Source organism: Sus scrofa, chromosome 15 (genome assembly GCF_000003025.6).
Source record: "Sus scrofa isolate TJ Tabasco breed Duroc chromosome 15, Sscrofa11.1, whole genome shotgun sequence".
NCBI classification, from domain to species: Eukaryota; Metazoa; Chordata; class Mammalia; order Artiodactyla; family Suidae; genus Sus; species Sus scrofa.
The window spans coordinates 118,645,327-118,671,487 of NC_010457.5; the positions used below are offsets into that span (position 1 = coordinate 118,645,327).

The 26,161-nt window shown below is 46.6% G+C and overlaps 1 protein-coding gene across 1 annotated transcript in view; it reads left to right on the top strand.

The window, feature by feature from the left end:
- The window catches only part of SMARCAL1 (SWI/SNF related, matrix associated, actin dependent regulator of chromatin, subfamily a like 1), a 60,272-nt gene that overhangs the window by 17,593 nt on the left and 16,518 nt on the right, over positions 1 to 26,161 (top strand). Inside the window, 6 exon segments of the mRNA XM_021076244.1 lie at positions 756 to 906; positions 2,851 to 3,009; positions 6,434 to 6,499; positions 13,351 to 13,491; positions 17,322 to 17,540; positions 24,417 to 24,487. Of these exon segments, the coding sequence (XP_020931903.1) occupies positions 756 to 906; positions 2,851 to 3,009; positions 6,434 to 6,499; positions 13,351 to 13,491; positions 17,322 to 17,540; positions 24,417 to 24,487 (807 nt within the window).

Here is a 26,161-nt window from a genome sequence, read left to right on the forward strand (position 1 = left end):
ACATTGCAGACCCTCGCAACACTTTCTGGTGTACATCCCGTTGTCATTTCTGTGTTATAGCTGAGGCATGAGGAGGTCAGACAACTTGCGTAAAGGTGTACGGTTCGCAGGTGGTGGGCTTGGGATTCCAACCCAGACCCCTTGAGCTCCAAAGGAGTGGAGTAATAATTCCACGCCCTTATTCGCAAACTTAGCAAGGGCTGCTGCCCTGCAGGGCTCGGGGACCCTGGAGGCTGCTAGGTGGTGAGGCACTTGGATGAGGCTGGCGTTCCTCTTAGACAGACACCCTTGCCCCATCCTTCCCTCTGCCATCCTCCTTCTCTCCAGCATCTTCTGTCTTCACCAGCCTTGTGCATACAGAGTCCCCTATGAGCTGGAGAAAGCCTTACTTTGACTCCTCCTTCTTCTCTTCCTAGCTGATCCCTTGCCTGACCAGCACACCCCTCCTGGCCCCTTGTTAGGGACCATTTCCCACTCTTCCTTTATATCCCCTGGGCCCCGCCTCCACTGGGCTGAGGGCAACTCCTCTTCCTGGAAACTGCCCCCCCTTGGCTTCCTTGGCCTCGTCTTCTAGAGCTTCTCCCTGCCCTTTGACTCCATTTCACATTGTCCCGATTGTCTTTATGGTGGTTGTGGTTCCTCTTCCCGCTCTGGGGAGCAGGACCGTGCTGGCCAGACAGGAGCGTGGGGGGCGAGTGTTAACTGAGTCCCTGGGGGTGCAGGCTGTGCTCCGTCCTCACTTTGTCTGCTTTCAGTTTCGCCATCGCGAAAAAAGGCCGCCTGCTGCTTGCTGACGACATGGGCCTGGGGAAGACCATCCAAGCCATCTGCATAGCAGCCTATTACCGGAAGGAGTGGCCGCTCCTGGTGGTGGTACCATCGTCTGTGCGCTTTACCTGGGAGCAGGTCAGCTCTCCTGGTGGTGTGACTTTAACAGGGAGGGTCTTCCTCAGTGTCAGGGCCATCCAGTGACAGCTTAGGGACAGGACCTGGGGAATTGGAAGGATCCATCTCCTCGGAAGGCGGGAGGGGAGGGGAGATGGCTTCCTGAGGCCAGGCCCCTGGTTTCCTGAGTGAGAAGCAGGCCATGTCTTTGGGGAGGAAAGCCAAGGCGTTACAGGCTCGCCTCCATCTATCAGCAGACACGTCCTGAGTCCCTCTCGGGTCCCGGCTAAGAACACCTTTCACTTTTGCTCCACGTAAGTTGCAAAACAGTTTCACCTCCTTTATTTCCCTTAATCCCATACAGTGATGTGTCATAGACACAGCAGATACTAACCCACTGACAGATGAGGAAACTCACCTCAGAGGATAAGCGCCACACCTGCTGCTAGTGAGCACCAGTTTTGGGGCCTCGAAGTTGCACCTCCTGACTTCTGGGCTCCAGGGTTTTGTGCCCTGTAGCAGGTGGTATGGGCAGGATGTTCACAGTCTGCCAGGTACCTCCCTGGCTGAAGAACCCCACATGACCGTTGTGTTATCACTCAGCCGTGAGCTTTGTCTGCCATTAATCCAGGGATGAGAGTGGTCCTGGGAAATGAGTAAAAATCCACAGGAGCAAACTGGGTAAGGAAAGAAAACCAGGCTCATTGTCCACAGCTTTTCTCAGCTTTATGCTTCGAGGTGGCTGTCGGCTTCCTCACTTCTCAGCTTCTTACTAAGCTCCCCGGCGCCGATCTCAGGGACGAGGCAGCGCTGCCCACAGCCAGGGGCCCTGAGGCCCAGACATGCCCTCCCGCTGAAGAGAAAGCAAAACTTCAGAAATGCACATTGAAGACTATTACATTTAGAATGGCTAGACAGCAAGGTCCTACTGTGTAGCAGGGATAGACCGTGATGGAAAACAGTATTAAAATGTCTTAACAAAATGTGCATCAGGAGTTCCCACTCTGACACAAAGGGATCTGTGGCATCTTGGAAGCTCTGGATTCAGGTTTGATCCCCAGCCCGGCACAGTGTGTTAAGGATCTGGCGTTGCTGTAGCTTCGGCTTAGGTCGCAACTGTGGCTCAGATCTGATCCTTGGCCCAGGAACTCCACATCCCTCAGGGTGGCCAAAAAAAAGTGCTTCAAGACAGTAGCTAGTTCTTTCTCTGTCCTTGTGATCTGAATTGCACCAAGAGCCTCTAGGAACTAACATGTTTAGTGCGTGCGTGCTTGCGTGTGTGTGTGTGTGTGTGTGAGATTCCCACAGCACCTTCAGAAATTCTAGGGGAGAGTCAGATGGTCAATGTTATAAGCAGGACGGAGTGTGAAGGAAGGACCAGTGCTCCCAGTAGCAGAATCATGTCAGCCCAGGAGCACCAGACCCCTGGCCGCTGACACAGAGGCACCTGGTGGCTGTCCATCAGCTCCAGGTACTGGCTTTGGCTGGAGATGGAAAGATTTCTGGGGAGAGCAGGTGGCTTTGTAGAAAACACTGATAGGAATATTTTCTTATCATCAGTGCCTTTGGTGTACCAGACTCTGCTCCAAATTCCTTTATACAATTCCTCTTCTAAAAAGAGTTCATTCTTTCCCTGCGGAAACTTGCCACCTAGCTAGAGATCCCAGAAATGGAGTCCACAGACAGCCCAGAGTGACTGCCAGCAAGCGCCTGTTTACCAAGGAGGGACGTGTCCTGTTAGTGCACAGTGATGGGCAGTGGCTGGATGAGAGGAAGAGGGAGGCGATGCTGCTCGTGGGGACGAGGTTATGACGAATGCAGAACAGGAGGGAATGAGACCGAGTTTATTTTCCAGGAGCCTCAATACTGGTCCACACGGAGAGAGTCAGTGGGTTGGAGGGGGGTCACAGGTGGCAGCCGAGGGCCGGATCATCATGCTGGTTTTGTTCTCCCATCACCCCCCAGGCCTTCCGTCAGTGGCTGCCGTCTCTGAGCCCAGACTGCATCAATGTCGTCGTGACCGGGAAGGACAGCCTGACAGCTGGCCTGGTCAACATTGTCAGTTTTGATCTTCTGAGCAAGATAGAAAAACAGCTAAAAACCTCTTTTAAAGTTGTCATCATTGTAAGTGACTTGGCAAAGCCTTTAAGTACTTTATCTCTGTGGAAACTTGCTATTTGAAAGCTCCAAGAATGTCCAGATCTGCCATCTCATGGAGCCCCACTGGGTTGCTAGAAGAACAGAAATCACTGGCTTGGTTTTGTGGGGACCTGACCTTTCCTTCCTCTCCAATAGTGGTTCTCAACCCTGGCTACATATTAGAATTTTCTGGGGGGCTTTGTGAAAGATTGTGACTTACTAGGTCTACGCTGTGGTCTCCTGCCCACGTCTCCCCACGTGGAGTCTTGGATGGAGGCGGGTGTGTGGACCCAGATGGCTAGGGTGCCAAGGGCTGCAGCCTTCATCTGGTGCCATCTTGTTGGAATGACTCAGATGTGCAATTCAAACAGTTAATAAATGTTCTTCCAGGCACTGTAAAGACACCCCCTCCCCACCACAAAAAACACTTTTTACCGTAGTTGTTTTTTGGAAAGGAGCCTTTCGATTCCAGCCCCCAGATGTGATGGTCTTTAGTTGCTGGCTTTCCTTCTTCTAACCCCTCTCATACTCCAGAAGGAAAGTCTCCGGAGACTTGCTTCAGCCTCCTCTGTCAGTGCCCAGTGTGTCTCCATGGTCACAAACATGACTCTGGAAAGGTGTGAGTTTCTCCTGTCCCTGCCCTCATCTGGCCAGTCCTACTCCCGCCCAGGTAGCAGTCTGGGCAAAGCTAGCACTGGGTGGTTTCCAGGGGAAGTTTATCCTTGCTTTTCCTCCTCGCAGAACAGGGAAACCCAATGCCTGCAGGTGACATGAAAAATTCTTTATTCAAACATGGGACTTGAAAAAGCCAGTGGTGTTTTCCTCCTCTAAAAATAGGATTCTCTTGTGACAGTGGCTCCCAGATCTCACTGCTCATCTTGTCTAGTGTGTGGCTCATCCAGAAGGAGCCAAAGGAAAGAGCTTTAAGAAAACCCTTTGAGAGATGCTGAGTCACACGCATCAACAAGACTGCGGTGGAGACCCTGCCTTGGGTTTCCCGGCAGCGGGCTGACTACGAGGAAGGCACGTTTGTGAGTTTACTCTGCTAACTAGAGGTTGAAACCAGCTCTGTGACCTGCATGGTACTGTGCACTGAGGGTGTGGAGGGAGGAAGGCCAGCCCCTGGCCTCCGAGGAGCCGGAGCCACAGTCCTGTGGGACAGACAGACGTGCAGATCCTTACACTTCATTCTAGTGCCTTCAGAGGCCTGGCAGCCAAGGGCTGGGGCAGCGCAGGAAGGAAGGAGAGGAGGCACAGTCATTTCTCATTTGTCACCAATCCAAGTATGGCTCTGAAGAAAACATCAGGAGTTCCCATCATGGCGCAGTGGAAACGAATCCGACTAGGAACCATGAGGTTGCAGGTTCGATCCCTGGCCTTGCTCAGTGGGTTAAGGATCTGCTGTTGCCGTGAGCTGTGGTGTAGGTTACAGACGAGGCTCAGATCTGGCGTTGCTGTGGCTCTGGTGTAGGCCAACGACTACAGCTATGATTAGACCCCTAGCCTGGGAACCTCCATATGCCACAGGTGCGGGTCTAAAAGAAGACAAAAGACAAAAAAAAGGAAAAAACATCAGCATGCGTGTGCAGTGAAAACATTAAAAGGGTACTCAAGGAGGATGGTGATGGCTCTGCGGTGGGTGGGAGGAATAGGCGTTATCCTGCCTCAGGTCCTTCACATCTCACCTCTGACCCCACCACCCCGCCCCACCCCGGGGCCCGGACACCAAGTACTCCTCACTCTCACAGCTGACAAGACTGACAGTGAGACTGGTACGTGATTTGCCCATAGGTACAGGTGGAGAGACAGCGATCAGAGCTGGGTTGCATCTGCTTCAGAACTTATGCCTGTCTGTCTCTGGCTCAACACTTAACCTGCCGTATGATTTTTGGCAAGCCGCTTACCGCCAGTGTTCGTTTGTTCTGTTAAGTAAGAGCCCTGTCACCTTCTGACTTCAGAGCAGTGTTGAGAGGAAGGAATAAAGTGACAGCTCTGAGATGTCACACTTCTTAGAAGAGAATCAGACAAAGCCTCTCCCTGTGGTTACTTATAATAGTGGTACATTTTTACCCATTGATTGAAAGGGTCCATTCCCTTCCATATCCTCTGTACTTCCTGTTATTTCTCTCTATAAACCTTTTTCTTGGCTGTCATGCAGGCTTATTAGCAGACAAGAATATGAATGTTACCCCACGTTTCTGGGAATAAACCCTGTCTCGACATTTAGGCGTCCATCTCACACTTGCGCTTTTGAGGTCCTTTTTGGTTCATCATAGTTGAAATGAAACAGGGGGTTTCTCATAGGTCTTCTTCAGGGAGAGAGCTGGGATCTCCCTGGTATCCCTGCCGTAGGGCGACTGGTCCCATCTAAGTGGCAGGACTGTCTCGGGGACTTCGTGTGCAGTAGCCCTTTTAAGCCAAGGATGTGATACATTAGTTACTCTACTCACTTTGCATTTGGAGAAGCTGGCACCATAGAGAGGTCAAGTCATTGCTTGGAATCATATTGCAACTAATTTGAATATGTGCCAAAATAGAAATAGCCCCCAATACTAAGAAGTATTAGTTACTCATTTGGCTTAATAAAATATAACAGGAGTTTCCATGTGGTTCAGTGGTAACAAACCGCCTAGAATCCGTGAGGTTGCGGATTCCATCCCTGGCCCGACTCCGTGGGTTAAGGATCCGGCGTTGCTGTGAGCTGTGGTGTAGGTCACAGACTTGGCTTGGATCCTGCATTGCTGTGGCTGTGGTGTAGGCTGGCAGCTAGCTACAGCTCCTGTTTGTCCCCTAGCCTGGAAACTTCCATATGCTACACGTGTGGCCCTAAAAAGCAAAAATGAAACGAAATGGAATGAAATATGACATACACTAGTTTGGTTATGCACAGAAACAGAGCTATAAAAAAATCAAACTCCATGTTTCAAACGTGACAGTCAGCCCCCAGAGGCCAGGAATCATGTCGACTGCCTCCTTTCCCTGAGTCCCCGCAGTATTTTGTCACACCCACCCAGCAGCAGCATGGATAACACTGTCTGAGCAGTTGCCAGCATGGCTAATGTCCTTCCTGCAGGCAGGGGCTTGGGCTGCAGTGCCTCATCCGGTGCAGGGCACACAGTGGGTCTCCAGCAGACTTTGTTAGCATTGTGCAGATGTGAGGGGCGTCTCACAAATCTTTGAGTGGTTTGTTCAGGGCAGGGGGTCACCACCCCCACTTTGCAGGTGGAAAACTGTCCCAGAGAGATGAAGGGACTTGCCCAGAACATCCTGAAGGAGATGCACTGGGGCCTGGTCCTCACGTAGGTGCACAGCCGTCTCTTTGTGATGTCGTACTAGGGTCACGTTTGACATGGACTCTCCGTCCACTCAGGATTTGCCCTTGTTCACTCACGCGACCGTCTCTTTTCAGGATGAATCTCACTTCCTCAAAAACATTAAGACCGCCCGGTGTCGTGCAGCTCTGACCTTCCTCAAGGTGAGTGCAGCTGAGGACAGACTTGGTGCCTGAGTCCACTCGGCACTGGGATTAGCTATATTTTGCTCAGGCTCGTCAGGGGTCCAGGGGGAGCAGGGGCTGCCAGTCCAGGGCTGCAGGCTGTGGACATGACCTAGCATCGACTTGGGGCATCTCTACTTACGGCTTCAGCGACAGATTCAATTTCCTTCCTAACATTCTGCTACTAGTGGTCTCTGCAGCCATCTGTCTCTCAAAGATGAGGACCTATTGAAGGTCACAGGCCAGGTCGGGACTCACTCGGGAACCTCCTTGGGCTTCTCCTGGACGAGGCAGAGGGACAGCCTGCAGCATCGTGTCCTCTAAACAGCCCGGGAGGAGCTGCCTGTCTTCTGGTCACTTAGAGGGACAGAGCTCTCATGGTGCTTGGAACCAAGGGCAATGAGTTGGGCAGACTCAGAACCAGGCCTTGGGCATCAGCAAGAGGCACTGCAAGGCTGAGACCTGCTCTCAAAGATGATGCTCTGCTATGGGGCCGCCCTAAGGCTGTTTTGTTAAGGGGAGGGTCAGCCATCCACATCCCTTCCTGGGGTGGTCTGAACCCGTGCTGAGCACTTGGTTGCGTAAGTCCTGGCTTCAGAGCAGAAGAGGAGTGTGTGTCTATCTGTCTCTGTGTGTGTGTACGTGTACGTAGTGCAGCTTCAGATCTTTATCCAAAAGCATTCTATTCTACCATGCAGTATAAGCTTCACATTTCGTGTGACATACACTTCTGTGTCTGTATTTTGTGTCCCAGCCCACCTTCCCCAACAGAGGGAGTGCTCCCAAACTTACTTTCATGTTTTTGTAGTAAGTTTTTTCCTACTATTGGGGAAAAAAAAAAAAAACAGTACAATTAGAAAAGTAGTCTTTAGAGTTTCCTGGTGGCTCAGCAGGTTAAGGATCTAGCTTTGTCACTGGTACGGCTCGAGTTGCTGCTGTGGCACAGGTTTGGTCTGTGGCTTGGGAACTTCTACATGCTGCAGCTATGGCAGAAAGAAAGGGAGGGAGGGGAGTTCCTGTCCTGGCACAGCAGAAACAAATCCAACTAGGAATCATGAAATTGTGGGTTCAATCCCTGGCCTTACTCAGTGGGTTAAGGATCTGGCGTTGCCATGAGCTGCAGTGTAGGTTGCAGATGCATCTCAGACCTGATGCTGCTGTGGCTGTGGTGTAGGCCAGAAGCTGTAGCTCTGATTGGACCCCTAACCTGGCAACATCTATATGCCTTAAGTGCAGCCCTAAAAAAAAAAAGGAGGGAAAGAAGGAAAGGAGGGAGGAAGGGAGGGAAGAAAGAAAGGGAAAGGAAGGAAGGAAGTCTTTTCTTTCATAACAAGGTAGAAATCTCTCAGAGATGACTTTGCGGGGATCTCCTCCGGTTTGTATGAACTGAGCAAACAAAAGTGTGTGTTCACCTTGGCCTCTGGAAAAGTGGCCTTTGGGTTGCACCAGCATTTTAAAACTGAAGCTTTTACTACTTAACAGAAGCTTTAAGTTACCCAAGCTAGAAAAAACAAATACGCTAAATGTTGGTAAAATTCATTTGCATTTGAAAATTAATTTATCCTACTTCCCACAAAACACACACAAGTGTCCACTCATTTCAGGTTTGTTCTGTGTGAGGAATAGCAGGTAATAAGATACAGCTTCCAAAACAGGATTATGGTATTTCCTCCAAACTTCAAATTCCCTTATTTAAAAAGCTTGATCTTCTGCTCACATTACCTATAAATGTTTATAGATTGAAAGCTATTAGTGGACACACTTAAATGAAATGTTTTTCCCGTAGTTATGACCCTTCTTTGGGGAGGTTTTAATTCATTTTGAAAGATGTTGATAGGCCTTGGTACTGTGGTTCCAGTATTGCAGCCATAACTGAAATTCAGTCTACACCCCTGATTGTTTGGACAAAAAAAAAAAAACAAAACTGCACAGTAGATAGATGATATCATTAAAGGTCTAATAGGAAAGCTTCTTAGCAGCTGTGTTTTTAATGCAATCATTGCCTGATCAGGCAAGCTGGACTTACATATTGGTTCCTGAAATATGAGCTTCTGAGCCAGACCTTTTAAAGTAGCATTTATGTTTTTAGTATCTTGGATGTATTTCAAAATGATACATTTAAAGCAATATTTTCAACTGCTAACTAGTATATGTTACTCTGCATTTGCTGTAGAATTTGAACGAATTAACCCATGAATGCAGCCTGTTCATGGGTGTCTCAAAGCCACCCTGTCCATGACATTGACTTCACGTGGTGCTGGACTGCTGTGACATTGAGGGAGGTGTGGGTGAGGCATTCTTCGGTAATCAAGCCTCTTGTCTCTCTGCTATATTTTCATCTAGATCAGAGTTCCTCAACCTTGACACTATTGACATTTGGGACTGGATAATTCCTTGTTATACACAGGGCTGTCCTGTGCCTATCTAGGATGTTTAGCAGCATCCCAGGCCTCTAAGCATTAAATGCCAGTTGTGACAACCAAAATTGTCTCCAGGTATTGCCGAGCTTCCTCTGGGGTCGGTGGAGCAAATCACTTCTCCCCATCTCTGTTGAGAACCACTGATCTACATACTCTTAAGGAAGTGAATCTGAGTCTTCATGGAGTAAGAGGAGAGTTGGGCAGAAGTAAAATAATGCCTTTGAAAAGCCACATAAGGGCCTAATTTAATACCACGTGATTGTTCCTCTCACTTGTGCATCTCTTACAACTATATTCCTTGTACCATTATTTTTTAATGGTCATGCCCATGGCCTATAGAAAAGCTCCTGGGTCAGGGATTGAATCTGAGCTGCAGCTGTGACGTACTGCAGCATGCCAAACCCACTGCACCAGGCTTGGGATGGAACCCACGCCTCCATAGCAACCCCAGCTGCTGCAGTTGTATCCTTAATCTACTGTGCCATAGTAGGAACTCCCAGAACTAGATTCTGACAATTGCCATGGCAAGATATTTTCAGCAGATGTTTGTGATGATGTAATTAGGTTACATCCTTCTGCCTTTAAGATAGCCAGGCCAGATCGTGTGGGTTTCATGAGGGGAAACAGCAGCTGCATGCAGAGGGCAGGTTGCTCAGGTTGTAAAGAACTAGTCTCACTGCCCCTGGAAAGTGTGACATCTTTCTTCCCCTACAGCACTATTTGTCTGGGCCCCTAAGTGAGGTCTATTTTCATTGACCTTTGAACAGTGGGGGTCGATCTGCCTTTAACTTACAGGTAGTTGTGCCTCAGATCTGAGGTTCCTCCACATCCCCAGGTTCATGCAGCCTTGGGTCGTGTGGTACTATAGTATTTACTATTGAAAAATACCTCCTTAGAAGTGGACCTGTGCAATTCAAATCCACGTTGTTTAAGGGTCCACCATGTGAAAGTAGGCAAGATAAAAAGCTATAAAGAACACAAGCAACATCACCGCTAATCCTTCCAACCCAGAAAACCCACCATTAACAGCTTGGTTATTTTTCTCATGTGTCAGTTGTAGTAGACAAGGTCATTTTTAATGGCTTGGGGGCATTCTGTTCTATGGACACTAGCCAATAATTTACCCCTTAGTTTTGGACATTGTTTAGCTATTATATGTAATTCTGCAAGTGAACATTATCCGTATATTCATAACTCAGACTTTGTCCTTGTAGACAGATTCTCACACTCAGAATTTCTGGGTTGTAATTCTACCTTTTGATAGTTGCCTCTGAAGTCCAGTCCAGCCAGGCATCACCATCTTTGCTCCCACTCAGCCCGAATCACATGGTCTTTCTCGCCATATAACTCTAGCCCTGAAGTTTCTCAGATTTCTCCCCCCTCTGAGCAGTAAGTATGTGTTTGAGTTTCCTCTAGTGGTGTTTTTTAATAGTAGTCTTTATTGTTAAAGCAGTTAGATTATTTCTTTAGAGGAAAGAAGGCCCTCTGGATCCCACCATCCTTCCTGGTAAATAGCTGTTTCTCTTTTGTCTAAGCAGACTCCTTTTATCTCTGTCAATTGGCTAGATGAGATGAGAATGGTGGTCTAAGCTTTATGAGCTTTTCCTTTTTCATTAAAGTAGTTTAACTAGATCTATTCAGATAGTACAAAAGGTACCCAGTGAGAAATAACTCTCCCACCTCTGGATCCCCAGTCCCTTGATCTCTCTCCCTAAAGGACCAGATTTTCAGGTTTCTTAAGAGTTGGCCTATCCCCACGTAAGTATGTACACATGTTGCTGTTCTCCTGCCCTAGGGTGTTCTGCAGCTTCTGTTTTGCATCTGCCTTTTTTCCCTTAATGATGTATAATGGTAATCACTCCACCCCATTCCCCTTGACCCAACCTCATTCTTATAAATATTCTTCTATTAGGTAATATATATCCTCTGGCCCTTTTCATGGAGTTGTAACCAGGCTTAGGGTGTTATGTACAGTACTACAAGGGCCACCTTTTCATGTGATACACAGGCAGGAAGCAGAAAACCTCCTCTGCACCTAGAAGAGAAAGCCCAGTGCCTCTGTGTTTGAAGAGCTGGCTTTTTGCCTTTTCAGGCCAGAGGGGGAGTGGTGTCAACTGGAGGGTCTGCCCCCTCCCCAGTGTGATCAGGCAGGCTCTAGGGGGAACCCCAGTGTGAATCCCACTGTGATCAGGCGGGCTCCAGGGTGGAATCCCCTGCCCGTGTGATTGCTCACCTCACTTCTCCCTGACACTAAACAGAAATCCTTTTTTTTTTTTTTTTTTTTTTTTTTTTTTTGGCATTGTTCTTTTGTGGGTTTCTTGGGTGCTAGACAAATTAACTGTAAAGCATTCCATTTAGGGTTGATTTATGTAGTTTTCTGTGCTTATATTTTCCTAAACTGGAAATTCTCAGAGGTGGAGGATGACATATAAATCACAGGCAGCCAGGCACAACGAAAGGCCTTATGGATGACAGTGATGACCAAAAATGTGTTGGGGCCCAGCAGGCTAAATCATCGCATGGTAGATGAGATGCCCATCTAGTTTCTTTTCAAAGCTGGCCTTTTTCTTTTTCCATAATGTTGCCTCTGCATTTTTAATACCCATAAATGTCCATTTTCAGTGGTCCCATAACCCTCTAGACTGGACAGTTTCTGAGAGGTTTGACTTCATATAAACTCTGTCCTATAAATCCCTGACTGAGAGCCCTGGAATTAATTTCCATTGCCTGATCTGAGCTGCTGCCCAGGTCCCATCCTGACGACGACGACATGGGGAATGATGAGATGATTTTCTCTTACCGATAAGACTTTTCATTTTCCCCGTCTCATTGAAATGGTCTTGCGCCAAGGCGAGCAATGCTACAGGCGTCATTCAAGAAGCTCATTGTTATTTTAATGAGTCTGCATTAAACCGTGCAGGAAATTAGAAGGCCGAGTAATTGAACTGTGGAAAATCATAGCTGGAGAAATTCATAGCTCTCCTGTCATAATGGAATTAGGTATTGGTGTTGGCTGAGAGGGCAAAAGTGCATCTTGAGAATTGTATATACTGTATATTTATAAAGAACCATTTTTCTTCCCTCTGTTGCACCTTTATTTATTTATTTTTGTGAGGTAGTGTATCCATTTGAAAACCTAATTTCCTCCCCTAGGTGATTAACTGCGTGCAATTGCCTCCTACTGCTGTCATTAACTCAAGGTTACGGTGATTAACAAGCTGTTTCTAGACAGCCGAGCCCCACGGTAGGGTCCCTTCCCAGAGCTGAAACAAATTCTACCTCCAGTGATATTTGGCCAGGTCATGTTCTAGTACAGTGGAAAGTGTCTCCTTTTTTTTTTTTTTTTTTTTTTTATCTTACCCTCTTTCTCATCTGAGTAAGAGGAAGGATATGAGGGTCTGATCTCGGGTCAGCTTGGTGTCAGGATAATGAGGAACCTGGAGTCCGTCATTGGAACCCACCAACTATTCATGTTCATCTTGCCCTGGCTGAGCCACGCTGCTGCTGCCCAGGCTGAGCTTAGGGCAGATGGATCTGGGTCCCACCTTTTAAAGTCTTTATTAACTACAAAATGAACTTGAGTCAGGGCTCTCTACACAAAGCCTTGTGCAGCAGAGTTAGTGACAGCCTTTTCTTTTTTGTCCCTCTCAACAAAGTCAGATAGAGGCTTCTATCTAGGCTTCCTTCTGGGATTGAGAGAGGGCTGGTCATAGGTGTCATTATCTGGTCCTAGTTCACCTGGGTGTCAGAAATCCATCCTGGAAAAAGTTGAGCCCTGCTGCTGTTCCGTCCCATACTTCCCTTTCCTCTTCCAGTGTTGGATTCTTTGAGTTTATTCTAGGGTCCCTAAATGCTACTTGGCTTCCTTCTGAATATTTTCCACATACATGACTATTGATTGATTGATTGCTTACTTTGAGCCACCACTGTGCTACAGGTAATAAAGGTGAACGCAACCCAGCCCTTGATCTCAGGAAGCTTGCTGTCTAGTGAGGGAGACTGAGAAGATGGAGTTCCATGTAACGGGCTGAGTGCTAGAGGTGGCAGAGCGCGGCTGAGGCAGCCCTGGAGGCCACGTCTGGTCTCCTCCCTGGCTCACACGGCAAGGTTCTTAGACCATGCATGCTCTTGTTCTCTGGTCACGGTACCCTCGCTTTAGAGTTCCCAGGTTGTGCTCCACAGAACTCTGGATTGAGGCGTCTCAGTGCCCTTGGAATGGAGCTCTCCCTTGGTTCTGAGACAAGTGACCTTGAGAAGTCCCTGTAGTCAGAGTGCTGGGAAGTGAAGGGTGTTGCTGCATGATTCCAGGGGTCAGTATGGTTCTGGGGCATCAGCTCCAACTCATGGGGCATGGGGGATACCCCTACGTGCCCTCTTTGCATCTCAGCATCTTCCCCATCTGTGTTCTAGGTTGCCAAGAGGGTGATCTTACTGTCGGGCACACCAGCCATGTCCCGGCCCGCAGAGCTCTACACGCAGATCCTTGCCGTCAAGCCAACTTTCTTCCCTCAGTTCCACGCCTTTGGACTTCGCTATTGTGGTGCCAAGCGGGTATTTATTCTCTGTCCCCTCCCTTCCCCGCCCTTCCCTCACCCTGATTTTCACACTTAGCTTTCCGTTCCTTCCTTTTGGCCATGGTCTGATCAGAAAGGAAGCCAGACCCAGATTTTAGTTCTGCTTTGCCCCTAACTCTGACCTTGGAGTGTCCTCAAGGGTAAGATAAGAACAGCTCCCTACCCCCCAGTTTTAATGATGGCGGCGATTGCCAGTTAGAGTTTCCAGTGCAGCGACCAATGGCTAATGTATCGGTTCATGCAGCTCTGGAACCAGCAGCTCCTGCTCCAGAGAAGAGCACTAGGTAAGCTCCAGAGGAGGCCGAGGCCTTAACATACTCCATGCAAAAAGGACAAAGGAGGTCTTTGAACAGTTGCAGTGGGGAGCATGGTTTCAGGCTGCCTTGGTGGGCTCGCATCAGCAGGCCTTTGCTCGTAAATGTTGACTCATTACAGTGAATCATGCCTGGTCAGCCGGCCGGAAGCCTCTGACCTACACATTATTTCTATGAAGACGATGCCCATGGAGCAGCTGCCTCTGGAGCTGCTGTCTGCACAACTTCTGTTCACCAGAAGTGGCAAAGGAAGCCTTGTAAACACAAGTGCCATTGCAAACAAAATCATGATGTCTAAAACCTCAGTGTTTTTTAAAACTGAAGAAAAAAGTTTAATGAAGTGGAGAAATAACATATGGGGGAAAGTAGGATGCAGAACTTTCCCTATAATTAGTTATTTATGCTTTCTCTCGCTCTCTTTCCCTTTGCGTATCTCCTCTTACCCCCATACCCACCCCACTCCTGTCTTTGGAACAGAAGATAATATACACCAAAATGGAATGCTTTCATAAGTGAGGAAATCAGCATTTTTGAAATGTTGAAATTACAGAGCTGGAGTCAGGAGATCTCAGCATGACCATGACGGTGGTCTTCTGGGTTATTGCCTAGAATAACAGTATTGTGGAAAGGCCATATTGATCAGCGAATAGAACCAACTAGGAGAGTTCCGGAAAACATCATGTGCTAATAACCTTTAACCCACAGGCAACTGTGCTCAGGGTGCTTAATTTTAGATTATGGGTGATTGTGTTTAGGGTGCAGTTAAGCCAGGGAGAAGGACAAGGAAAGACTCTAAGCTGTTTGGTTTTAAAGTATTCATTTCTAAAAGAAGCATGAGGAATGTAACTTTTCTCTTAGGTGTATAAGATGCCTACATCCTTATGTGTATCCCTTTAGAAGGAACTAAGATCCTGCCCCAAGGCTGTACTATTGTTGTTGTCTCTGCATCCCCTTCCTTCCCTGATCAGCAACTGTCTGGACCTCCCCCTTGGAACTCAGGGTAGGCCATGAAGGCTGAATGAAGCCCATTTCCTTACAATAAGAAATGGGGGACACAGAAAGGCGTTTGTGCCCAGGAGCCCTACAGGGTGCTGCTCAGTTACACTATTTGCATCAGAGACTGACCCTTTGGAAAAGTGGCTGCCCCTTGCTCACCATCACCCATGCCACCTGAGAGGGAAAAGCCTTGCCATGCAAGTTCGTGATATACATAAGATCATCTGCCTTATTTTTAAATACTTTTTTTTAAAAGGAAAAAAACCCATTCAAGTGCTTTAAATATACCCGCTTGCATTCAGAGTAATTTGTGATGTTTTGCAAAGTTAATTGCAAACCATTTTTAGCTGCTTATTGAGGCAGGAAATTTCTGTTATTAAATGTATTTAAAGCCATACACCTCTCTAACAAAATCCGTAATGCTCTTTCCCCAGGGATCAATCCAGTTTAGAGTGTACATAATTATCCTGGTCTCTCAAAGTTCTCCATGTGTGATTTGTACCTCTGTCCTATTTGCAAGTGATCCACCTTCTGAAAAGGATCTTCTCTTCCTCAACTCTCTGGGCGCAGGGTATCATGTTTAGCCAGGGGCTGAAGGCAGAGTTCATTGCCTTTCCTCCCCATGCTGTCCCTTCCTGTGTCCCAGTCTCCAGCCACCATCTCCCCAGTCATTCATGCCATCCGTCCTAGGATCCATCCTTTCCCTTCTTGCTGCGCCAGCACCCAAGAAAACAAAGTGAGCCCCTCCCCCATCTCCATATCCTTCCTTCCACCTAGACCAATGCCTGCTACGTAATAAGTTCTCGATAAAAGCTGGTTGGATTTTAAGTATCCCACATTTAAAACTCTTGGTATCATTGGGTTTTAACCTGCATGATCAAAAGCTGATAATATTAGAATGAAGGAGAACAATACCCAAATTAATTATATCCACTTTTCCTAGCATGATTTTTATATAATGCAGCTGGTTAGGCCAGGGCCACTATGTGTTTGTGTGTGTGGCCAGATTCTTGCATTAAGAGAAGCCACTGAAGAGAATGCCCCATGCCAAGCTCATTTTCAACCCCATAGTGTGAGGCATTTGTAGAACTTCCAGTTGGTTTCAGAGTATACTTTTTAAAAAGCAGCAGCAGTTTTTGATCATTTTATTTCCCCACCTTTGGCTGTCTCTTCCTGTTCTCAATTTAGCAAAGATTTACAGGACACCTACTGTGTCCCCATGATTATACTCAGCCCGCTGTCCCTGGAAAATGTTGAAGCCCAGCTCGTGTCCTGGGTAATTCACAGTCCAGGGTGGGCGGGTGGAGGCACAAGGGGAGACAGCAGCAGACACCCTGGCTTCCTGATTTTCTATAAGACCATAGAAGTCAGTCCTATTTCCAGTAAAATGGTTAGTGAAGGACAGGGCTTTTTGTTTGTTTGTTTGTGTGGTTTTACTTTTTAGGGCCACACCCATGGCATATGGAAGTTCCCAGATTAGGGGTCGAATCGGAGCTGTAGCTGCTGGCCTACACCACAGCCACAGCAGCTCAGGATCTGAGCCACATCTTCCACCTACACCACAGCTCATGGCAACACCGGATCCTTAACCCACTGAGCAAGGCCAGGGATCGAACTCACATCCTCATGGATACTAGTTGGGTTTGTAACCCACTGAGCCACAGTGGGAACTCCCAGGACAGGGTTTTTATTTTAATTGGTAACATCTTCTCCAGCTTCCTTCAGGCACTCCCCACCCCCACCCCTACCCCAGGGTAGTGTTCACCACATCACACTTGGTTGTGCTGGTATAACCCCTACTGAGGAAGAACAGCTTTGTAAATCCTTGTAAACCTCATCAGATAAAGATATTACAGCATCATCTATTACATTGTGCAACAGACTCTGTAGGATGGACCCCTGGGAGGGTTATATCTGTGTTTAATATATAGGAAAATCTGACAAGCTGTCTTGTTTATTTCATTTTTTTTTTCTTTTTAGGAAAAAAAAAACACTCACAGCTTATGGACATTCCCAGGCTAGGGATCCTACACCACAGCCACAGCAATGCTAGATCTGAGCCACATCCTCAACCTGTGGCACAGCTCATAGCAGCGCTGGATCCTTTAGCCCACTGAGTGAGGCCAGGGGTGGAACCCGAGTCCTCATGGATATTAGTCGGGTTCTTAACCTGCTGAGCTACCGAGGGAACTCCTCATTAGTTCTTCAGTGTAACAGACACCAAACCCTTGCCATCTTGCCTTTGCTGCTAGACAGCTTAGTGCCAAATTGTGGGAGGCTATGATAACGTGTTTTTGGTTCACCTCATTCCTCACTTTCTTTCTCCCTTTTCCTTCCTGTTTCGCATTTGTCGTCTGTGAGGTTTTGTTCACCTCTTAAAGCCACTCGAAGGTCTCTGAACAAAACCAAGGGCAGAGAAGTGGACCCTTGATGTCACGGGCCTGTTCCTTGGCCCTGGGAGAATCTCACAGGCCATGTCTCGGTTCTGCCTCCACAGCTGCCCTGGGGATGGGATTATTCAGGCTCCTCCAACCTCGGAGAGCTGAAGCTCCTGCTGGAGGAGGCGGTCATGCTGCGACGCCTCAAGTGTGACGTCCTTTCCCAGCTCCCAGCCAAACAGCGCAAGATGGTGGTGGTTGCCCCGGGCCAGATGAGTGCCAGGTCCAGAGCCGCCCTGGATGCCGTGGCCAAGGAGATGACCACCAAGAACAAAACCGTGAGTCTGGGGCTGCAGACGGGATTTGGAAGTAATGTGTCCGCAGTCGTAGCCTCCCTGGAGGGGCTCTGCATAGGTCACCCAGAGTCCCCTGACCTTATCTTTCCGTCACCCATCCCCACCTCCCTGGGCCAGGACAGTGAGCCCACTCCATTTGTCAGCCCACCTTCCAAGGCTGCTTCCAAGATCCCATATTAATTTGCAGCTTTATACTTACGTAGATCACCGTTGATGGATGGTCATAAAAAATAAATCCCAGGGCAGCCACAGGATGGTAATATATGTTCTGAATCCCTCAAAGAAAGTTGGAATTTATATTTAGTGTATTTTTGTTTTGTTTTGTTTCGACTTTGGCTTTTTAGGGCCAACCTGCAGCATATGGAAGTTCCCAGGCTACGGGTCAAATCAGACTGTAGCTGCCGGCCTACACCACAGTCACAGCAACGCCGGATCCTCAACCTACTGATTGAGGCCAGGGACTGGACCCACAACCTCATGGATCCTTGTTGGGTTTGTTAACACGAAGGGAACTGCACAGGTCACCCATGAAGGGAACTCGTGTATTTAGTGTATTTTAAGAATACTTCAGTCTAGTGACAGTGGTTACAAATTGGTCCTAAGTGTATGTGGTATATATATTCACCTCCAATCACTGTGTGTCATTTACTTTAGTCAAAGTAACAAATTGATGTTTGTATGACAGAGTTTTCAAACCCTCTTAACCCTTAATCCTTGTTACAGTCATTTATGGTTGGCAGGAAGTTGGCACCCCCATTTTATAGAGAGGGAAACTGAGGCTGACAAGTTGGAATTTGCCCAGGGTCTTATGGCTATTCCATGGCAGTGCCAACCAAGCCTTTTAGCCCTATATTTTAGGGCTCTTTCTACTATGGTGGCTTTATCTTTTCAAAACACTTTCATTTCATATCTGTCTTTAGTGCCATGCTGTGCCAAGTGCTACAGAGTAATCTATACTAGCTCCGTTTCTGTCCCCTTAGGATAAAAACCCTGCCATTTCCATTCCTAAGAAAATAACAGTCATTGACATTTTTTGACATTATCCTCAAGCATTATCTGGGCTTGATATTACCCTGTATACAGAAACTTAGATCCAAATGAGATTCCCACCTTCTAGGAGAGTACAAAATAAATAAGAATGACAAGAGACAGAATGTGTGATTAAAAAAAAAAAATAGATTATTTTACCACATAATCAGAAGACTGGCTCTTAGCTTTTAAGAAACCATGTAGGAGTTCCCGTCATGGCTCAGTGGTTAACAAATCCGACTAAGAACGATGAGGTTTCGGGTTCGATCCCTGGCCTTGCTCAGTGGGTTAAGGATCTGGAGTTACCGTGAGCTGTGTAGGTCGCAGATGTGGCTCGGATCCCTCATTGCTCTGGCTCTGGTGTAGGCCACCAGCTACAGCTCCGATTAGACCCCTAGCCTGGGAACCTCCATGTGCCACAGGTGTGGCCCTTAGAAAAGACAAAAAGACAAGAAAGGAAAAAAGAAACAGTGTAGGGGAGTTCTCGTCATGGCTCAGCTGTAACAAATCTGACTAGTATCCATGAGGATGTGGGTTCAATCCCAGGCCTTGCCCAGTGGGTTAAGGATCCAGTGTTAAGGCCGTGAGCTGTGGTGTATGTCACAGACTCGGCTTGGATCTGGCATTGCTATGTGGTGTAGCTACAGCTCCAATTTGACCCCTAGCCTGGGAACCTCCATATGCCATGGGTGGAGCCCTAAAAATACAAAATAAATAAATGAGTAAAAAAGAAACAGTGTAGGACAGAGGATGCACTGGTAAATTGTCTAGTTGCATATAATTTATGCTGTATTATACATAATTATCTGGGTGGCCTGGAGGAAGTGAGTAGCATAATCTCTTTGCCATGGAGTTTTCATACAAAATTCCATGACAGTGGTGTGGATGTATAGACCAGTGGTTCCCAAATTACATTTCAGTGGAACCACAAGCAGAACCAGGGCCTGCTATTGTTAAAATCAGCGTTGGTGATCTTCTCACTTCTAGAGATAAAAACTCAATGAATAAAAATTTTTTCTCAATTTTAAGTTTTTCTGTTAGAATTCTTTTTTTTTTTCTTCCTTTTCAGGGCCACACCCACAGCACATGGAGATTCCCAGGCTAGGGGTTGAATCGGAGCTACACCTGCCAGCCTGTGCCACAGCCACAGCAACACTGGATCCAAGCCACCTCTGTAACCTACACCACATCCAGCAACACTGGATCCTTAACCCACTGAATGAGGCCAGAGATTGAATCCGAGTCCTCGTGGATTCTAGTCAGGTTTGTTACTGATGATCCACAACGGGAACTAACTCTACCAGACAAGAAAATTAATGAACATGTATAATGTATATAGTATTAATAGAAAAAAATTCAATTGTATGGTATTTTTTAGATGCAAAATGTCTGAATGTTCATAAAATGCTGTTTTACTTCCTTGCATGTGATGGAAAAACATCTATCAGTGTTTCATGGGAGACCCCAAAGAATACCTGTACGCAGTCCACCTCCTGAGCCAAGTGGAGAGCAGCCAGTGTAGACAACTGACAACAGCATCAGTGGGCATTTGAATTGAGGGAGGAAAGTCACATTAAGTGGTCAAGAGACAACTGTCAGTTGTGCTGTGTGGCCAAGAAGAGAAATAAGAAAAAGAAGCATGGGAACTTTGAACTTAGTGCAGCAAGAATTGAAAGCATTTTTTAAACTTTATGCCAATGTGTATAGTTAGATGAGCGGCTCTTTCCAAAGATGATTTCAGATGTGACCCGTAAGTTTGATTTCTGAGTTCACAGTCAATGACGTGAAATTGACTGGGCTGAGCCATGGAAATCAGGAATGTTGGCTCTTCATAAGCACTCCATAGCTTTGCAAATCCCTTAACTCTTTGAGATCTGTTGATATTTTCTTCCCTAAAAAGAGGAGCTTTGACCTGTCTCATGAGCTTGGCGCTGGAGAGGTATGAAAGGCAAGTGGCAGATGCTCTGAGTCACAGCTGCTATGTGATTGTTGTCTATTTCTTCACCCCAGAGTCTTAACACTATTTTGCAGATTGTGAAAACAGACCTTGAGCTTCAGTGTAACTTCAGGAACCTAGTGGAGAAGGGGCCTTGAGTTCTGCTCTCCAGTGCTTGAGAGTCGCTATGTGCTTCCTTGGCTTCTTGGGAAAATTAGGTGTGACCCTAAGAGAAATTGAATTGGTGATGCCCAAGCCAGATACTAAATTCTTTTTGATGATAAGATAAATTCTTGAAATTTTGGTTATCTTTTGTGTTCTGTAATGAAAATTCATTTTTATAATGGAAAATTCAAGTAGCAAATGAATTTATGAGCATGACACTTTAGAACGTCAGCACATACTGTAAAGCTCCCAGTTTGGTGCACTTGCAAACAATGGATCCAACTGGGAGCACCCCCCCAACCCCCCCACCAGCTTAACCTAGGAGGGGGAGCCTGTGTGAGCCAGGGCTTGGACCAGATGGCCATCAACATGCCTTCCAAGCTCTGACTGGCTGTGAAATCCTGAGCTGAAAGAGTTAAAAGGGAGAATCATGGTTTTATGGTTTCAGACTGTGAGTCTACAGGAAGTACCCCCACCACATTTTTACAGTGACTCTGCAGCCCCAAGTTGCCCTGCAGTTTTGCACATTCTGGTGGTTCCAGCAAAGCACTGCTGCCCTGTCAAGAAATGATTCTTTCTTTGTTCCCTCACCCCTTCCCATCTAGAGAAGACATTTTTTAAAAAGCTTTAAATCACAGAAGCCAAGGTGAAGCAGCCAATTTATAAAACATAATGTACGGCGAAAGCTTTTTCTCATTTTCAGCCGAAATAATAGATAGCTCTTCACAGGCTAAGAAAAGCTGACTCTAATCGTCTTTTGTCTAAAGCCAGTTTTTGATCAGCAAGACCAGGAGCAGAAAAAATGGAACTAGTCCATGCAGACTTCCTGGTGACGGTATCAGCTCACCTTTCTGCCATTTGACAATCCATTTAAATTCCAACACAGAAAAATAAATTAAACTCCCCAGTGGATCTAATTTAATAAAGGTCTCGGAGATAGGAACAAAGAAAGCAGGTTACTTAAAGTTTCCCAGTGGCTGGCAAAAGAAGTGAGATCATTAATAGGCTAGTATGATATCTACTTAGTTTGGGGAGCTTTTTTTTTTTTTTCAAAGATAAAACTATTGATTTCTCCACATTAAAAATATAATAGAGATCTATTTAAAATCTGAAGATTAAAGAAAAGTACATATAATAGCATTTATTAAATTTTTTCATTACTGTACTAGAAAAAAAGATTCACCAACTGCAGTGGCTCCAGTCACTGAGGAGGTGTGGCTTTGATCCCTGGCCCAGCAGTGGGTTAAAGGATCCAGCGTTGCCATAGCTGTGGTGTAGGTTGCCGCTCAGATTCAATCTCTGGCCCAGGATCTTCCATATGCCATGGGTGCAGCCATTCAAAAAAGATTCATCTATCTTTATTTTTACATAATTATGGCATATATCATTAGGGTATTTTTTTCTATAAAATGTATGTGTATTTCACTTTAAGATATTTATTATATATATCTATATATCATATGTAATAAACAACATATGTATTTTAAAAGCAGAACTGAGAGCCTAGAAAAACAGAAGTGAGAAAGGAAGCAGGTTATAAAACTGCACTGTATACTTTTCCATGTTGTCATGTGTTTTTTGGGTTTTTTTTTTTTTTTTTTTTTTTTTTTTTGTCCTTTTGCCATTTCTTAGGCCGCTCCTGAGGCATATGGAGGTTCTCAGGCTAGGGGTCGAATCGGAGCTGTAGCCGCCAGCCTAGGCCAGAGCCACAGCAACGCGGGATCCGAGCTGCGTCTGCAACCTACACCACAGCTCACGGCAACGCTGGATCCTTAGCCCACTGAGCAAGGCCAGGGATTAAACCTGCAACCTTATGGTTCCTAGTCGGATTCATTAACCACTGCGCCACGACGGAACTCCTGTCATGTGTTCTTTTAAGGCATGATATTTGAAGACTGCATAATGTTTTCTCTCCTAGCTATATTATAATTTTGCCAATCATTTTTAGTTGGACTTGTAAATGATTCTAGTTCTTCAGTATTCTAAGTACTACTACACTGGAAAAGCAGTTTCCAAGTGAATTTGTATACCTCCAGTTGTATTGTGATGATACATTTTAAGGAGTGAGTTGCTGCATCATGGGGCGTGAGCTTATTTTGAAGGCTTTTGGTACATATTGACAAATCAGCCCCCATAGGGTTAGCCTAGGGTACCACCCCACCCCCAGCCCTATGTAATAAGGACGTTTGTTTTCTCACACCCACATGAGTTCTCCATGTTAAATCTTGGGGCAGGGTTTCTGAACGTGCTTTTTACCATTTCTCCATCTGTTTTGCCCTCTCCCTCTCTAAGAGCAAGTGTGGAGTGAGCGAGCACAGGTGGGAGGGAGGGAGCGACAAGAATGTCTGGAGGACGTGGATACAGATGTGGATGGAGGGCGAGTGGAGTGAGTCTGCTTGAGTCATGCACGCTGTGGGTGATGTCATCATACCACGCCGGCATATCCTGGTGGGGATGCGTTCCCTTGGACGGCCTAACCTGCTGCAGGGCCCTTTGAAGGACATGGATGGACTTCATGTGAGCTCGTAGGCCACAGGAATTGCAAGTGTGCCAAGTCTTATCAGAGTCCTGACAGGTTAAGACACACCACACACACACACACACTCACACACGGAATCATGTCTACAGTGTGAATTCCCAGGACGTGTTAGATTGAACTGCTGCCACAAAACAGGAAGGACAGTGGCCACTGCCATGACACATGTACAAAATGAAAGGGGTCCACTAACCTGTCAGTGCCCCCATGGGTTCCTGTGGTCCCTAGTTTTCTTTCTTCTTTCTCTTCAAAACCTAGAGGGAAAGGTAGCTTTTCTCACCATCTGTGCTGTAATTTAAGGTACAGTCCAGCTGTGGCCACATTCCTGAGTTACTCATGAGGTTAGGACCATAGGAGTTTTTACTGTTCAGCCACTTCTTTTTTCCATGAGGAAGCTGTCATGTCAATCACTGGCCTCCCAGGGCCCATGCTGGCTGTGCAAGGGGGTGGCTGCCCTGCCAAGGATGATGAGAGTGTCTGTCACTTCTGGGAACGCAAGAGTAATGTTGAATGTTAGCTCACATTGCTGTGAAACCATCTAAGCATCTCCTGTGTTGGCATTCTCTCCTGGGATTTCTTTAGATGCAAACGATAGAGAAAGTATGGTTTCTTCTCAAGGGAAGACAGTTCCCTTTTGTGGAGACAAGCCTGAAACACGAGAATAACAGTTTTGAGAGGATACTAGAATAGACCAGTTGGGGTCAGGTGGAATTGATATAGTCATAGAGGCAACTTAGCAGGTTGTATATGGACATAAGTTGGCAGAAGAAAAGGGGTGGGGTGCACATCCTAAGCCAATGCTATGTGTAAGTTGCCACCAGGCTATAATACCTATAGTGAACAGGTGAGCTTAGCCAGGCTGCCTTCCAGCTGAGCATGTGAGCTTTGTATGGATGGTATAGCCCTACCTGAAGTGCCTTTCCAAACTGCTTTCATGTCCTTGCCTTGTTGGATTCTCACAATGGTTCTCAAAGGATGACAGAGTAGCTTATTATAATGCCATGTCTCCCAGGACAAAAGCAGAGTCCAGACAGTTCCTACAATTTGGCTAAAGCGGGTGGATGAATCAGAGGCTCTTGGCTCTGGTGACTAGTGTTGGGATTTGTACGGCTCCTGGTGGCAATAATTATGTCTCTGCATCCCAGAGTTCTCAGAGTAGGAAACTTTAAACCCTCAATTTCTCCTTCCACAGAAACTGCAGCAGAAAGAAGCCCTCATTCTCTTCTTCAACAGAACAGCGGAGGCTAAAATCCCGTGTGTCATGTAAGTGGTCACCAAGTGTCGACTTCTCTCTGTCTCTGTTTTAAAAAGACACACCTATTACCTTAATCGGCCAGAGTGGTTTTACTGCCTTATAAGAAATGATTAAAGATTTGAATCATGGCTGCCTTGAATATAAAGTTTAGGGCACCATGGCCCCATCGCCCAAGAGGCATAAGTAGACTTGTCTCTGGAGCACTGCCAGGATGTGCTTGTGGTCCTTCTGAGATCCCATCTTAACCCAGGTGAGCTAGAGCTGCAGCCAATTACAAGGAGATGGGGCGACCCAAACACTAAAGGGAGGTTTTCCTCTTACTAAGAGAACTGCTTACTTGCCTGTAAGAAAAAATTAGGGCTTTCACAGAAGATGGAGAGGCTGCCTTTCAGAGATGCTCTGGTCTTCTCCAAAGACATCTATTATTTACCTAAGAAAGAAGATGAATGTCAACCTTTGTTCAAAAGATATGGGCAGGTGGCCATTGTCCCACTTGGTCTCCTGCCTCCTAATACTAAAGCTGAAGTAATCATTTCTGTTCTTAAAATGATTCACTGACTTGAAAAAAATCTATTTGTTTGCTTTTGCTAAAGAAAGAAAAACCCACTGCTGTGCTCATATCAGCGTGGTAGACTTGAAGCAATCCTGACAACATGCAGCTTGCCTAATTTTTTATTGTTTAACATTCCCCTGAGACTCCAGCAGGATAATAGTCCAAGTGAAGGAATTGCAATGGAAATGAATTTAGGGTGGGTTGAGAGCAGCCTCCTCATCTCCCGCCTCCCCGGCCTCTCCGCACCCTGAAACATGGTCTGAGAGTGAGTTGCCTACATTGCTCAAATCTCAGGCTGTCCACAAAGACCGCTGAATGTTGGGTGGCTCTCCTGCACCCTCTGGGTGCTGCCATTTTCATTTATGATACTGTGACGAGACTAATGAACTCCAGATGTGGATTTTGTGGCCTGGAAACGCCTCTCTTAGGAACGGATCTGAATTGCCCCCACGACCCCATTCCCACGTGCTGCTGAGTAACAAATGGCAAGGACATGAGCCTTTTCCCAGCTCTCTCAGCTTGTGACCTACAAAATCCAGGGTCCTTTGATTGCTGGGCCCAGAACCACCCATTTCCCTTAGAAGTTTTAAGTCTCACCATTTTCCCACCTTATAAGTCAACTTTGACAATACCTTGACTTAGTCCGTTCATGCTGCTATAACAAAAATAGCATAGGCCATGTACCCTAAGCAACAGACATATATTTCTCACAGTCCTAGAGCTGGGAAATCCAAGTTCAAGGGGCTGGCACATCCAGGCCTGATGGGAGTTCTCTCCCTGGCTGTAGACAGCCACCCTCTCTCTGTGTCCTCGCAGGGCACCAGGGGTAGGGTGCTCTCTGTTGTCTTCTCTTCTATAAGATCTCTGATGCCATCTCCCCCATAGGCCCCACCTCCCTGTGCCATCACACTGGGGGATTAGGATTCCAGCATGTGAATTGGGGGTGGGAGGACACAAAACCTTCAGTCTGTAACATACCGTATACAGACTTTTTCAAAATTCCGTGGTAAATGATCTAGTGCTTTATAGTTTCCAACAGTTGTGACATCTGTTAACTCCTTTCACATGCACAGCCTCTTTGTGAGATTAGTACAGCAAGTTAAAATGCAGAAACTGAGTAAATCTCCTG